The 14,846-nt window shown below is 26.9% G+C and overlaps 1 protein-coding gene across 1 annotated transcript in view; it reads right to left on the reverse strand.

Moving 5' to 3' along the window:
* Positions 1-209: 209 nt before the first annotated feature.
* Positions 210-14,846, reverse strand: part of LOC139426278 (uncharacterized) — a 38,015-nt gene continuing 23,378 nt past the window's right edge. Inside the window, exon 5 of the mRNA XM_087152684.1 lies at positions 210-272. Coding sequence (XP_087008810.1) covers positions 210-272 — 63 coding nt within the window. The remainder of the gene's footprint in view (positions 273-14,846) is intronic.

Raw genomic sequence — 14,846 nt, forward strand, 5'->3', positions numbered from 1 at the left:
GGCAATCTTCGATAAAGTCATGGTCAGAAAAATGTACCAGTTGGCGAATATCCACCCGAACATAAAATACTTTTTAAAAGAACTATATTAAATATTTCTAAAAAAATCTTTCTACTCAATCTTTGCTTTGTAGTCAGATCCTAGAAAAATACACAAAATAGGCAAATTCTCTTAATTTTAAACACTAAATATTACATTTCTGATCTGTCTTACATTAAGTTTGATTTGCTGTTCTTCTGCTTGTTATCTTTGGAATGTTTATTGCATTGGCCCTGAAAAAAAAACAATCCATAAATGAATTACCATCAATAAAAATTCCATTTAAAAGTTGAAAGTCAGAAAAAATGAATAAAATTTGGATAAATATAAAAGAGTTTAATACTACTGCCTATTGTAAACTATTCTGCTACACTCACTCTGACCTCAGTAAACTATTCTCAATGCTTAAAACGTCATTGGAACGCGTTAAATCATATTATCATCATATAATCATATTAGCAAATAATATAATCATATTATTTGCTGAATTGAACTAAAATGTCGCACTTTTTTTTACACGAGTGCACAATATCAAGATTCAACTGGAGTAGAAATATGGTTCAGTTTGATACCTTATTTAAACTGCAGCAACTTTTCTTTGTACAATTATTAAAGGTACCGATATTTGGGTGATTCTCACGAAACATGAAATTCATTGTCCCTTGCTCCAAAATCTAACACTATAATACTAAAAGAACTTTTTTTTAAGGAAATATTAATAAATAGCATTGATGTTAGCATTTGAAAATGGCTTTGCACTAGCATTGACTGTTTTGTATACTTAAAAATTTAATTGAATATCAAAATGTCATTTTCCTGGCAAGTCCCAAACAATATTTCCAATAATAACTAGCTTCAAAACTTCCCATACATTTTTCAAAATCTAATTTTTTTATCTCATCCTATGTAAGCATTTCTGGAATATACGCAGAGGGTATTGTTTACTGAAACTTCGTTTAAAAAAAAAATTTCTGTCAATAATTTGTTTGTCCCATGAAAATCGGTCATTTTCCTGGCTACTTTTATTTAGTGATTTATAACCAAAAAAGATAGCCAAAAAAGATATTAACAAAGAAAAATCTTATGTTAATAGATTGATTAGATACCCTCCTATCTGAAAATATCTTGTTGCATGAATAAAGAACCAATTTTCTGGCTCAAAATCTATTTCAAAAACTTTTTCAAGGAGAGTAGATTTTTATGCTGTCATTTTCCTGGCTTCTTGAAATCATTAATAACAAAACCTACATAGATTTATCTGAGTTATTTTAAGAAATACTGTTGTTTTCTGCAGAATATAAATGTCTTAGACCAAAATATTACATTAAATAAAGTTATTTGCTATAAAATAGCGAATTTGTCATTATCCTGGCTGTCATTTTCCTGGCTTATAAATGCCAGGACATTGAAGTGTTACCAGAAATTCTTTTTAACTGCTAATACTGTAAAGAAGGAAAGCAAATATTAACCTAATACTAAGTTTATGTATGATTGTAATGTGCTTGGATGTAATCAAAGTTATTTATTTATTTAATGATAGATTATAATACACAGTTTTATTCTGTACATATCAGAAACAAAAATTTTTTTGTTTCTTTCTACAGTGGATAAAAAGAATTAATTTAAGCAATTTATGGCTCATCTAACATAAAGGCTTAAGTTGAGTTACTTACTATTAACTTAAAATGACTGTTTCTTAAACTTCCAAGGTAATATGTCATTTTCCTGGCATTCAAGATTTGGTGAATTTCTATTTTATTTTTTTTCTCAGGCAAATATCAATAAACTACACTGCTCTCTATAACATATTAATAAGTGTAAATAAAGAAGTATATAAAAAATTTTTTAGATTATTTTGAAGATTTTAAATTTAAAGAAATTTTCTGGTTCGAATTGTCATGTTTCGTGAGAATCACCCGTTTAAGTTCCAGGCAGAACCGATATTTCTAAACGTGTTATTGAAACATGCATTTTAATTGTTTTAAAAATAGAATTCATTTCAAAAGAATGAAAAAAATCGCGAAATTGAAGAAAAGAAAATCATATAATAGCTCAAACTGTCGATACCTCCGTTTATTTATCTGTAGAGGCCATATTTTTCAGATTGCGGCTCTAACCCTCAAACTTTGGATTCATATATATATATATATATATATATATATATATATATATATATATATATATATATATATATATATATATATATATATATATATATATATATATATATATATATATATATATATATATATATATATATATATATATATATATATATATATATATATATATATATATATATATATATATATATATATATATATATATATATATATATATATATATATATATATATTATATACAGTACCCTTCCAAATTATTAGGGACACTTAAAATTTCTAAAAAATTGTCATTTTTCAAAGCGTCATAACTTTTTCAAAAATGAATCAATTTTCATAAAATTTTCTGGATATCATGTTCAGGTCGTCTCTTTCACCTAAAAGTTACTAATTTAATTTATCTCAATTTTTTGCAAAAATTTACACTTTTGAACAAAGAAATTTTTTTTTTAAAAAAAATGTCAAGTCTGACAAGTTGCTACTTTGTAACAAAATTTTTTGCATAAAAATTATTACTTACACATTAAAGTACGAGACATTAACTTTAAAACGCGCTAACGTAAATGACTTTACGATTTTTTTTGACCGAGATATGAGATTTTGAAAAAGTTTTGCCATTTATAGTGAAAATGTGGCAGTATTTTTGGTGAAAGAAACCTGGAATAGCCCAGATATTATTGCAAAAGCAAGAGCTTGTATTAAAAGTATGCAGCGAAGAATAAACGCAGTTATACAAGCAAAAGGACATGTTACAAAATATTAAGATTTTTTTATTATATTTGTTTTTGTAAAAATGTTTTTGAATTTTATAATAAAGTAAACTTTCTTGAGTCGTTTTTTAAAAGTTTATTGCAAATTTACAAATAATGTTCTTGTTTGTAATAATGTTTTAAATAAAAAAAACTTAATTAATCCGAATAAGAAAGTTGCAAAAAAATAATACTAAATAATTTTCGAATTCACATTAATTTCGTTTTCACTATAAATGACAAAAAATTTTCAAAATCTCATATCTTAGTCACAAAAAATCGTAAAGTCATTTACTTTAGCGCGTTTTAAAATTAATGACTTGTACTTTAATGTGTAAATAATAATTTTTATGTAAAAAAATTTGTTACAAAGTAGCAACTTGTCAGACTTGACATTTCTTTTTTTAAAAAAAATTGCCTTGTTCAAATGTGTAAATTTTTGCAAAAAATTGAGATAAATTAAATTAATAATTTTTAGGTGAAAGTAGAAGACCCCTGAACATGATATCCTGAAATTTTTATGAAAATTGATTCATTTTTGAAAAAATTATGACACTTTGAAAAATGACAATTATTTAGAAATTTTAAGTGTCCCTAATAATTTGGAAGGGTACTGAATATTTTGAAGAATAAAAGTTATTCAGGTTGTTCCGCTTTTTATTTTGCGTTTTGTACACATTAAAAAATGCATAAAAAGAAAATTCCAATTATTTTTTTTTATAAAACCTTGTATTCGTAATTTTGTAATTCTGTTTCAAATAATATAGTGAACAATTACTGTAACTAGCAACAGTTACTGCAATTTCCAAAAAAAAACTAATTAATCATTTAATTATGTTAATGTTTATAAAACGATTTAAAACATTGTATTAGTTGGTTTAAGATAAAATCAAATTTAGCAATAAAAACACGAACTTGCCTCGTTTTGCACATCATCAATATCTTTAATCACTTGGTAGGATTCTTCGCTAAAAATGAAGCAAGCACAATCATATAAATTTACAAACTCTAAGGATCGAGCAAAACAAAAAATATACAATACAAAATAAAATAAATAAAGAAAGAAATTTAAAACCAAGTTCCTATAATTTAATTTTAAAAAATAAATATTTTTCAAATGTTTAGTCTGCTACATTTTAGATTGTTTCCTAGAAACTGGAAGACGAGAGAAAATACTAAAATATTTAATTTCTAAGACCATTCACAATCACAATAAGCATAAGCAAAATAAATAAATGGAAAAAAAGGTAACAACCTGATGAACTTTTTTTCTAGGGTGGTAATATATATGGGTGTATCCAGATTATGTAATATTCAGTAAAAATTCTTCAGTCAAAATAAGCAGGATCTCCACAGCCAATGAAGAGAATTAAAAACTTTTTGAACACAATTATAAAACTCTTTTATCCAGAAAAAATTCAAAAAAATTTTTTTTAAATAATTATTTATTACTTATTTATTATCTAGTTTACTAAAGTTAATTTAGCTGGAAATGAATCTACACCCAAGTCAAAATTCTTAATGGTGTCGTCAAAACATTTCGATAGTTTATGTTGGTTTAAGGGGGATTTATGATGGTCCGGCATCATTTGATGGTCACCATCATCCTACATTTTCCACTATGCATTCATGAATTTTCATATGCCAACCAACTTCCATCTTTCCATGATGGAAAATGTTACTTTTAAACTATGATTGTTAACCATCAAGAGAAGTTTGATTCTCATGGAGGAACAATCCATGATGGTTCGAACAACACGTTTCCATGATGTTTTAATCCGAATTATTGTGAGTTCATCAGGAATATACCATCAAAACAATTTTTTTTAAAATTTGCCCATCAAAAATTAGTCCAAATTGCTATATTGGGGTGATACTGGTTCATGATCGTTCCAACATTTGATTTCTAAGAAACTGTGATGGAAATTTCTGGTGGTTCAACATGAATAAACCATCAAAACAAGTTGCTATTCTTATGTTGGACCATCACAAATCAGTCCGAATTCCAACATTGGGGTGATGTTTAATTATGTTGGTTACAATCAAAATGCAATGGTTAATGATGGTTATCATCCAGATTGTGTTGGTCCATCAGTGGAAAGGCATAAAAAAATTTGTTTTGCGCAGTGACTTGCTTAACTTTGGAATATCTTTTCCGGCATACATCCTGAGTAATTGGTAGTTTGTGTCAATAAGTCTGTTGCATTGTCGATTTTTCGATTGGAGCAACCTGAAATACTGGGAGTGGCTTATATTTTCTCTCTTACACTTCCCTAGATTAAGAAGTGACAGCATATTAGAATGACTTGGTTTCGTTTGCTATTATGGAATGCTTAAATTTAAAGCAATTGTGCACAGGTGTGAAATCATCTTTTAAACTGCAAACAGAGGGGAAAAACTACTATTAAATAAATCTTTGGATTATTTTGTACAGATATCAGACCAGATGTGTTCTATAGTGTTTGTGGAACGAAATGGCTGGCTAAAGACATCAAGAGGATTAATGGTTACGATCATTGCTTGCATCCTGGCCAGAGACTGTATATATATATACAATGTTAACCAATTGATACACGAACGTAAGCAAATGAGAGCACACACACACACCCATATATATATATATATATATATATATATATATATATATATATGGGTTAAATTTTCTTAGTAATTCACTGTTGATCTAAACATACTGTGTGCTAATTTTGTACTTTTAAAGTTTACTGACTGCAAAAAAATAATAAAATAATCATAATTTAGTTGCTGAGTGAGTGTTGTAAATTTTTGGAGCAAGAGCTATAGTTTGGCTATACCGCGCCTAAAACTAGGTTAAAAGGTCATATAACATATTTAAAATTGAAACACAAGGCTAAAATCTGTGTAACTTAGTTCAAATTCTATCACGAGGTTAAGTTTGAAGTATCTTGGTTACAATCAAAACAACTGAAGTAATTTGGCTAAAATCAATATAATGCGATAAAACTGGTCAATTTATTAAAATTTGAACTAAATCAAATTATAAAATCTGATGTCTTTAAGGTAAAGCATTAAGTTAGGATGAGGTGGGGTCTCCAAGTAAATACAATAAGGTTGGAAAGTAGTAGTTAAAGTACTGGCTTCTTTTCAATTTAAATTTTAAACACTGTGTCAAGAAATGTTTCACTTTAAGAGGTTCACGGAAAAAATTGCATGTTGGAGCAGTTTCATTTAAAATTAAATGTTTATGCGTTAAGCGAGTTAAAAAATTAATGTTGCCCATTTTAACAAGGAAACACTGACGCTTTTTAATAGAATTAAGTTTTTTTAAAAACAACAGTTTATTAAAATTATTTGCAGTTCTTCAAACTTACGAGAACAAATTTGTTGTTTGTTCGATTATTTGCAATTAGGTGCCGAAGCCGATTAGGTGCCTTAAATTTAAAAAAAAGTAAAGAGAAATCTGAATGAAAAAAATCTTTAACTTGCTGTTGAGTTGAAGTTGAATGTTTAGAAAATTTAAGTAATAAAACTTACTAACAAGCAGGTCCACAATTCTTTTTCGCACATTCTTCAATTTTTTGATGAAATTCGGTTGAATAACATACATGATTTTTCTCCTTTTCCGCTGAGCTCGTATCAAATTCATCATATTTTTTATCAACTGAGAAATCATAAAAGTCAGTGTAAGACAATGATTCGTTATCATTTTGTCAACAAAAAAAGTTTTTAAAAGTATAATCTAACTCTTAACATTGCTGCGGTTGAGCGTAGTACCCATCCTTCAAAAATAACTTAACTTTCACTTGAAGAGCTTAGTGGAAGAACCGGCTAAGTGAAACTTTAGTTAATTTGAGTATGATGTTAAAGTTTATACGTTTCTCCTTTTCAATTTTTCATTCGATCTTCATGTTTTCAGTATGTTTGTAAAGATATAACTTACAAAAAGTTTTAGGGGTTTTTAAATTTTTGCTTGATTCTAAATTTTTCTTATGTGAAGCAGACATGCAGCTTTCTTAAATTTTATTTTCAACTTCTTACCCTTGAATCTATAAAACACCTGTTTGAAAGAGAAAAGTCAAATTGATTTTCAAGAGGAATTCTCTTAAGGGAAATTAATTAGTATTTGCGAAAAATACTTATAAGAACAACAAAAACCTGTGATGGTTAGCCCGATACCGATGCAGCTCTGATATGTTTCATCATGAGTATAATTTGCATCAGCATAGCAATCACCGCTAACAGGGAGCAAACTAAAGGTCAACTACCTATCTCTGACTTTCGTTCAAGTGTAGATTTAATCTGCTCCCTCTGAGACCATGCCGATTTTCATGAAAAAGTTGCCGTTAGTTTTAGCAAACATGCTTATCATTTTGTCATTTTGGACTTCACATTTAAAGCTTTAAGCGATTGCGCGCATTTTAACCCCTTATTTCCGAAGCGTCACGAAAAAACATCTACATGCAAACTCCGGATAGGTGTTGTTTCGTGACTCTCCAGGTATATAAGGTGGGGAAGGTAGCTTCGCGGTTGTTGGGGTTCATTGGGGGAGGGGAGAAAATAGGATTGTCAGTTAACATCAATTAGTTCCCTCCCTATGCATTGTTGAAAAGTTTTCTCCTAAGGTTGCTATTCTTAACTTTAAAAATTGCAGGCATGGCTCTTAGAGAAAGCGCCAAACACCAAATTTTATCTTCTAATGCAAACTTCACGGAAAGACACTGTTTTAAATCAACAAATGGACGTATCCTGTGCTATAACGAAATGCTTCACAGCCCTTTTTTATAAAAAATAAATAAATAAATAAATGTTTTTCAGAATTGATGTTAAAGTATTTACAATTATTTAATCAATAAGAATTTATAATTGTGTCAAATTACAATTATAACTAAAACATAGCGTTTTTTTATTCTTCGCGGGAATTCCTAAGAGCTGCTATACTTTAATAATTCTCTTCTCTTAGCCACAAGAGTTTGTCATAGTGCAACCGTTAAGCAAACTTCGAATAATTATGGAACATATATTAATTTCTTTGGTTTAATAATTTTTCTTTGCATTAACACTATAAATTTCAAAACGAAATTATAATTTTTTTCATATCACATTATGAAATTTTATTTTTGAAGCAAAAAAAAAAAAAAGAACCATTTAATCAACGGCTATGTTCATTTGTGGCAATTTGACTTGTTAAAATCGTGCTAAATATAAGTATATATGAATTTAAAAATTTTTCTTTTAACTGAAACGTAAAATAAACTGTTGCCATATTGGATTTCCATGTCGAGTTTACTGACAAAATAGCCTAAACTGACGAAACTGTACTTCACTCTAACCACATTAAATATTCGCTATTCATAGGAATAAGAAAGTTGTTCAATTAATTCTGTCAAACATTGATCAACATTTATTTTACACTTGTTAAAATACATCCGTGGTTAAAAAAAATGAATAAATAAAAATGAATAAATAAAAGAAAGAAGGAAAAAAAAACACTTTTGTAATAGAAAAAAAAAGCGTTTTGTAATTAGCGCATACAGAAATTTGTTTGATATTTCAACTTAATTACCTAATACAATTCTTATTCTCAAGTCTTTGGAGGTTATGATGCTTGAGCAATTACCTTATACTTAATTTTTCTTATTAAAAAGTGGAATCAAATTTTAATTACATAGTTTTTCGCGGAATTTTTTTTCAAAACAATATATCTAGTACACAGAGGAAATGTAGTGTTTTATACGTACATATACGAATTAATGTGCTTTTGAGCAGGTACACAAGGAAACCTCAGGAACACTTACATAAAACTTTCGAATAGTCTTCGAATGATAAAGATCAATGCTTTATTGTTAAATAATAATACGCCGCATAAATCGATAAATGAAAAAAAAAAGGATTGAAATTGAAAAAGGACTGATTTCTTGTTTTAGTTACTTTTTTAAATTTAAAAATGTATAACAACATTAAAACTTATATTTTTCATTATGATATGCGTCGTTATGTTACTCGATATTGATCGAGAATAAAGAAACTTAGACATTATCTTTTAATATTTTATGGTGCATAAAAATATTGAAAATACAATACATTAATGTCTACAAATTTATTTCAATGTACGAATGTATTCAAGATACGAATTTATTCTAAAGAATTTTCAGTATTTCTACTTTTTTCAATATCTTTTTCGTTTATTTTTGTTCAGAAAATGTTTAGAAATAGACGACCTAACAAATTTTCGAAAATGTTTGAAAGCCTTTCATTTGTCATACAAAAATCAAGTTTTTATCGATCAAAATACTACTTTAATTTCTCATTGATTCTCAACCTCATTGATATCAATTCGTTTTAATGTTATTCAAAATGCTAATGATTAGTGTTAATATTTTACTAACTTTAAATAATAAATATTTTCTTTTTTTTTCTTTTTCTTAATTATGCGTAATCATTTTTTTTTTCATAAAAATCATTCAGTGTTCTATTTCAAATTTACATTACTGTGGTAGTACTCCCTTAGGAATATTTCTTCTCTTTTTTTTTTTTCGCGGCAAGGGAAAGACTAATGTTTGTAAGTATTCTGAGTAATGATTTACACAATACGGTTGTCCACTATTTGCTTTACATAGAGAAATTTCACAAAGCTTTTTGACTCCTCTTCACCACAGGGCATCTAAACTATCCTACTAACCCACAGTTACCAGAGGCAGAAATTCTTTCAATACTTGTCTATTCCTTCTTCATTGTTACTCGTGGAATTACAATAGCTGCGGAAAGGCATTGTAAGGTATTGCACACAGTAAACGTCACCAAAGAAAAATACACAAAATTCAACCAGTTCATTTTCTGTTGTTTTTTTTTTAAATTCAAGAAAAAATTATACTATATTTTTTTTTTCTGGGAGAGAGAGATTAGCGATCATCGTAAAAAATAAGGAAAAAACACGGAACACCTTAAGAAAAAGATATAGATAAAACTGATATTGGAGGGAAAAAAGTTAGAGAAATTCATATTCAAACATTGTCACACCAAAAGGTCGTGCAATTTTCATCAGATTTATAAATATAATATTAACTAAGTACTGTTGGTTTTTCTATGGTGATAAAATTAAAGATATCTAGTCTTTTTTCTATTACACTTTTTCTATTGTATTTAATTAGTTTCTTTTAGTAAATAATGTCTAATAATTCAACTGTTAGTCTCTCTCTCTTTAAACAATAACATGAGTTAATTAAATTTTAATTGTTTTAATTAGGGGAAAATAATATATACTTCAATTTATTAAGTGCAAATTTTTCATGCATTTTCAATTTCATATATACCTTCTCTGATCGACTACGTACCCTAGTTTAGGGTGTTTCCCATAGATTTAAGGAAAAAAATAGAAAAAAATTTTATCCACACATAAAAAAAATATAATTAAGTAAGTAAATAATTAAGCAGAGACATATATTGTTACTAATGCAAAGTAGAAACAGAAAATTATAAGAAATAAACTTCCTCTACTTAGTTATTTTTCTCTCTTCTTAAATTTTTTTTTTTCAAAATAAGAAATGTGATTTTTATTAGAAATAATGAAATTTAATGTCTAAAAACTAATACTTAAAAATTAAAAGATTTTAAATATTGTGGGCATTTTTTTTTTTTTTTTTTTTTTTTTTTTGCTGGCAGCCAATCTTAAAACAGATTTAACAATATTTAGAATATTTAATAAAGATTTTGAAAACAGAACTTTTAAGGAATTTAAAATACTTGTTCAAAAAAATCTAATTGCGCAGAAATTATAATTTAAAATTTTAAAGATTTCAATGATATAAGAAATTATATTGTATAGTGATATTTAAATTTTAAATCATTTCACAAAATCAACCACTAAATAAATGTAAGCATATTCATAAAATAAATTTATTTCAATGGTACCATTCAATTGAAATTAATTCAAAACAATTTATTCGAAATCTGATGACATAAGACAGACATAAGAAAACTCTATCATATTTTATGTAATCAAATCTTCTTTTTTTTTCTTAAAGAAAATTCTTAAAAAGAAAACAATAGTTGTTTTGCTGTCTTTTCAGCTTTTTTTTCTCCTTTTTAAATTTTCTTTTTTTTCTAATAACGCAATTGGAAACAGTTACCTAAGTTTTTTGTTCTGTTTCGATTTTAGCAATTTTAATAAATTTCAAATTTTGTCAATAAATTAATCATTTGAATACAATTTGAAAAAGACTTTAGTCCTAGTCAGTCATAATTATCCTTTTATTTTCTTTTGAATAACCTCTTTGTAATGCTTAAATTAAAAAATAAATAAAAATCAACTGTTTCACGAGGGAGGAAACGAGGGGGACTAAGTCTAGTAATTTTCGTTATGAATGAATGTGGTCTGCCGTTTTTCTATGTGTTCTAATTTAGGAGAAAGTGCAATAATTTTTCTTCTTATATGAGGAATGGATAAAATTTCTAAAAAATCGTTTCTATTTCAAAAATATTTTGAAAGTTTGATTGTTCTAGACGACGTATAAAAGTATTTACTGTTAGCTTGGAAGAACGAGCGGGGATAATTTTATGACACCATGCATTCTATAAGTTCGTATTCCTGAAAAACTAGGAAAGAAACCTTTTCATCCCTTTCTTATTCGTAGCTTCCTCTATCTATCTTATTCTGTCCTTATCTACCTTTTGTGAGTAATTAAAATGATATTTGGGCATTTTCCTTCATCACCAATAGACGCTTTATCATTTCCCCAAATATCCTCCAGTTTGTTCTACCAATAATTTTATTTTTTGGTGGTTGCTGAGTTCAGTGTATTATTTTTTGCTCCCAACTGAATTTTCTTGAATTTGTATGCAATGTTCACGAAAAGTTTTGCCGCAATACTTACAAGAACTGAGCTATCTAATAAAAATCCACAATTTGTACCTAAGACGCTACTTATCTGTGAATGAAAATCAAAAACCTTGCTATGTCATTGATTAGAATCACTAACTACGCGTTCAAATATTAAACGATTTTCGCCTGGAATCAACCAAAGTATAAAATAAAAACTTCTAGAAGTTTTCTAGACTAACGATTTGTGCCTTATTTTTTTTTCGCCCCAAAACGTATGATTTCTGTCTGTAACTATTGTCTCCAATATAGCAAAATATAAAAAAAAAAAATATTATTATATACAAACATGTCTGCATTAAAACAATCATATCGAGTATAATATAATAATTTATATTCAAATTATCAGTGAAGTAAATATTATGCTTTAAATTTTATTGCGAAAAAAAACAATGGTACACGTTTCAAATAATTTAGCAATAATTATTCAAAGTAAGTCTAAGACTAAAAAGTGATATATTTCTATAAAAAATTTGTAATTTTTTTTTGCAACGTATAAATGAATTTCATTTTGCGTCAATCAAATTTTGAATCGCACAATACTTTGGCTAGAGTTGAATAGAAAATATGGCTTAACTTGATGTTTCTTTGCGGTTGTAGCAAATTTAATCTTGCACTGATTTTTCTGACATTGCATGTATCTCTTCTTATTTTGTTTTAAGAAATTAGAAATGTTTTTACCTCATTAATTAAATTTTAAAAAAAATTATTCAGTGTGTTTATTTATTATTATTATTTTCTTTCAAGATTTAAGTTATTTTAATGCTATTAACCATGCAACATACTACTATTTCTATTTATTAAAATTATTCACGTTAATATTGAAAAAAAGAACATAAATGAAACATTTTACTTTTAAAAAAACTCAAGTATCAACAGGTTTTATTTAAAATGTTAATATAACGGAATGGATATTATCACCTTCCCGCTTCCTGCTCCAATGTGCTGTTTACTTTATTCATTTATTTAATTTTTTAAAAAACTGAGTGTAATAAAAAATACTTTTAAAATTTAGAAAAAGCCTTCCAAAATATTAAAATTAATCAGATAGTATCTTTAATTGTATTAATTTCTTCATCGTTTATACTTTTTTTCTATAGAGAAAATTTAAAAACAACTGAATTACTTTAGTTCTTTTTTATATAAACTTTTGTTTTTGCAACAATAAACAATGCTTAGCACCTATGTGACTTATTAAAGCATTCTAACGTAAGAAATAAATAAGAAAAAGATAATTAAATAGATAAATTAATAACATTTGTAAAATTACGACAGCAATTATTTTTTTTAAAAATTATCTAGGGCGAAATGTTTCTAAAAATATACAAGCAAGAAGGATTCACATACAGTTTCCGCTTCATTTATTTATTTTTTGTCGGAGAAGGAGGCCAGCACACCTTGATCGAAGAATATAGTGGTGTCAATCGCTATACAAAAGGGAAAGAATTCCCGATGTGTGTTGTGAATGATTGAGCCGGTTGGAAAGGGTACTGTGTTGAGGCGTGTAAGACGAATACCTGCTGCGTGATGAGAATATAATAATATACTATACAAAACACTTCTTGACATAAGATAGTAAAAGCTAAAATTTATTTTACTTTGGCCATTTTTGCTGAAAAGGATTGCAACCAGCAAGAAACATTTTCTTAGAAAAATAACAGTTGGGCTTCATTTAACCATGAAGAACTAACCACATTCTTTAATTTATTGTTGAACGTTTACGCAAACAAATTCCGATTCGACGTCAAAAGTGGTTATTGGGAGAAAAAAAAAGAATCTGTAACTAGACTTGTATTTTAAAACTTAGACAAAATAATATACTTTCAAACTACAAAAGAAAATTCTTTTATTTTCATTAAAAAATGAATTTAAGGAATTCTAACAACTTTGAAATTCTCCATTATCAAATATTAATGTCAACAAATTGCTTATTACACTTATACCGTTAAAAGTAAATTATGTCTGATAATTATATACAAATTAGCTAAGATGATAGTATTCTATTTTTTCACAGATTTCTTTTCACTGAAAAGAAAAAGATACTAAACAGACTAATCCATCTTTCTGATTCTTCAATCATAAACTAACCATATATCTATAATAATACACACAAATAAAATGTGATAACTTGTGGCCACCAGATGCGGGAATAGTTTTTGTTATAATTTAATTTAAAGTTAATGAAGCCGATGACACTATCCGAATGTTCTTGCCTACAAGATAGCGAGCACGTTATGTAAAGGCTTAGTTCTTAAAGATGAAAACGCAGGTCTTGATATCATTCAGTTTTATTACTAATTTATTGAACAATATAAGATGTGCTCTGCAATAAAATGCTGCGCTAAATATTATCACTCAAAATTTAATAATTTTGAGTGATGATTCTATTTAATGAAAAGAAATAATATTTTTGTCTTAAGAGGTCCACTTAGAATATGCATATTATTTCATATAACTATTGATTTCTATGAAAAATTCAATACACAGGTGATTCCTCAGAATGAAAATAAATATTTTTCAAAATATTGTTGTCAGAAAGGAAAAGATAATTTGGAATATATGGCCTTCATAGATCAGTAAAGAGAAAGATTGAAACTTATACCTTTAACTATTATGCCTTTCTATTACTCTCTCTGAATCTAATTATGGGGATCAAAAAGTATTACTCAAATAGTATAAAATGTGTTTACACTAAGACAATTTGGTTGAAAATAAGTGAAAAATATTATATTTAGCATTTTAATAATTTATGGTTATGAAATAGAGCATGAAACACCCGTATCTCTTTCTGAGTTAGATAAAATCTTCCAAACACAGATCACTTCCAAACATTATATATATATTTTTTTAAAGTTTGCCTTTATTTTCACACACACTTATTTTGATCTAAAAGAAACAATTTTCTTTAATTTTCAATTTTTACAATTTCTTTAATTTTGAAAATCAATTTCGGATAACTTTTTTACATGTATGAAAATAAAATTTTTGTTCAAATTATTATATTCATATTTTAGTATAAATATAATTCTGATAATCTAACAGAGTTTTTTAGAAACTATCATACTGTTTTTTAGAATTAAAAAG

Source organism: Parasteatoda tepidariorum, chromosome 10 (assembly GCF_982258835.1).
Source record: "Parasteatoda tepidariorum strain Cologne lab strain chromosome 10, Ptep-v5.0, whole genome shotgun sequence".
Lineage (NCBI taxonomy): Eukaryota > Metazoa > Arthropoda > Arachnida > Araneae > Theridiidae > Parasteatoda > Parasteatoda tepidariorum.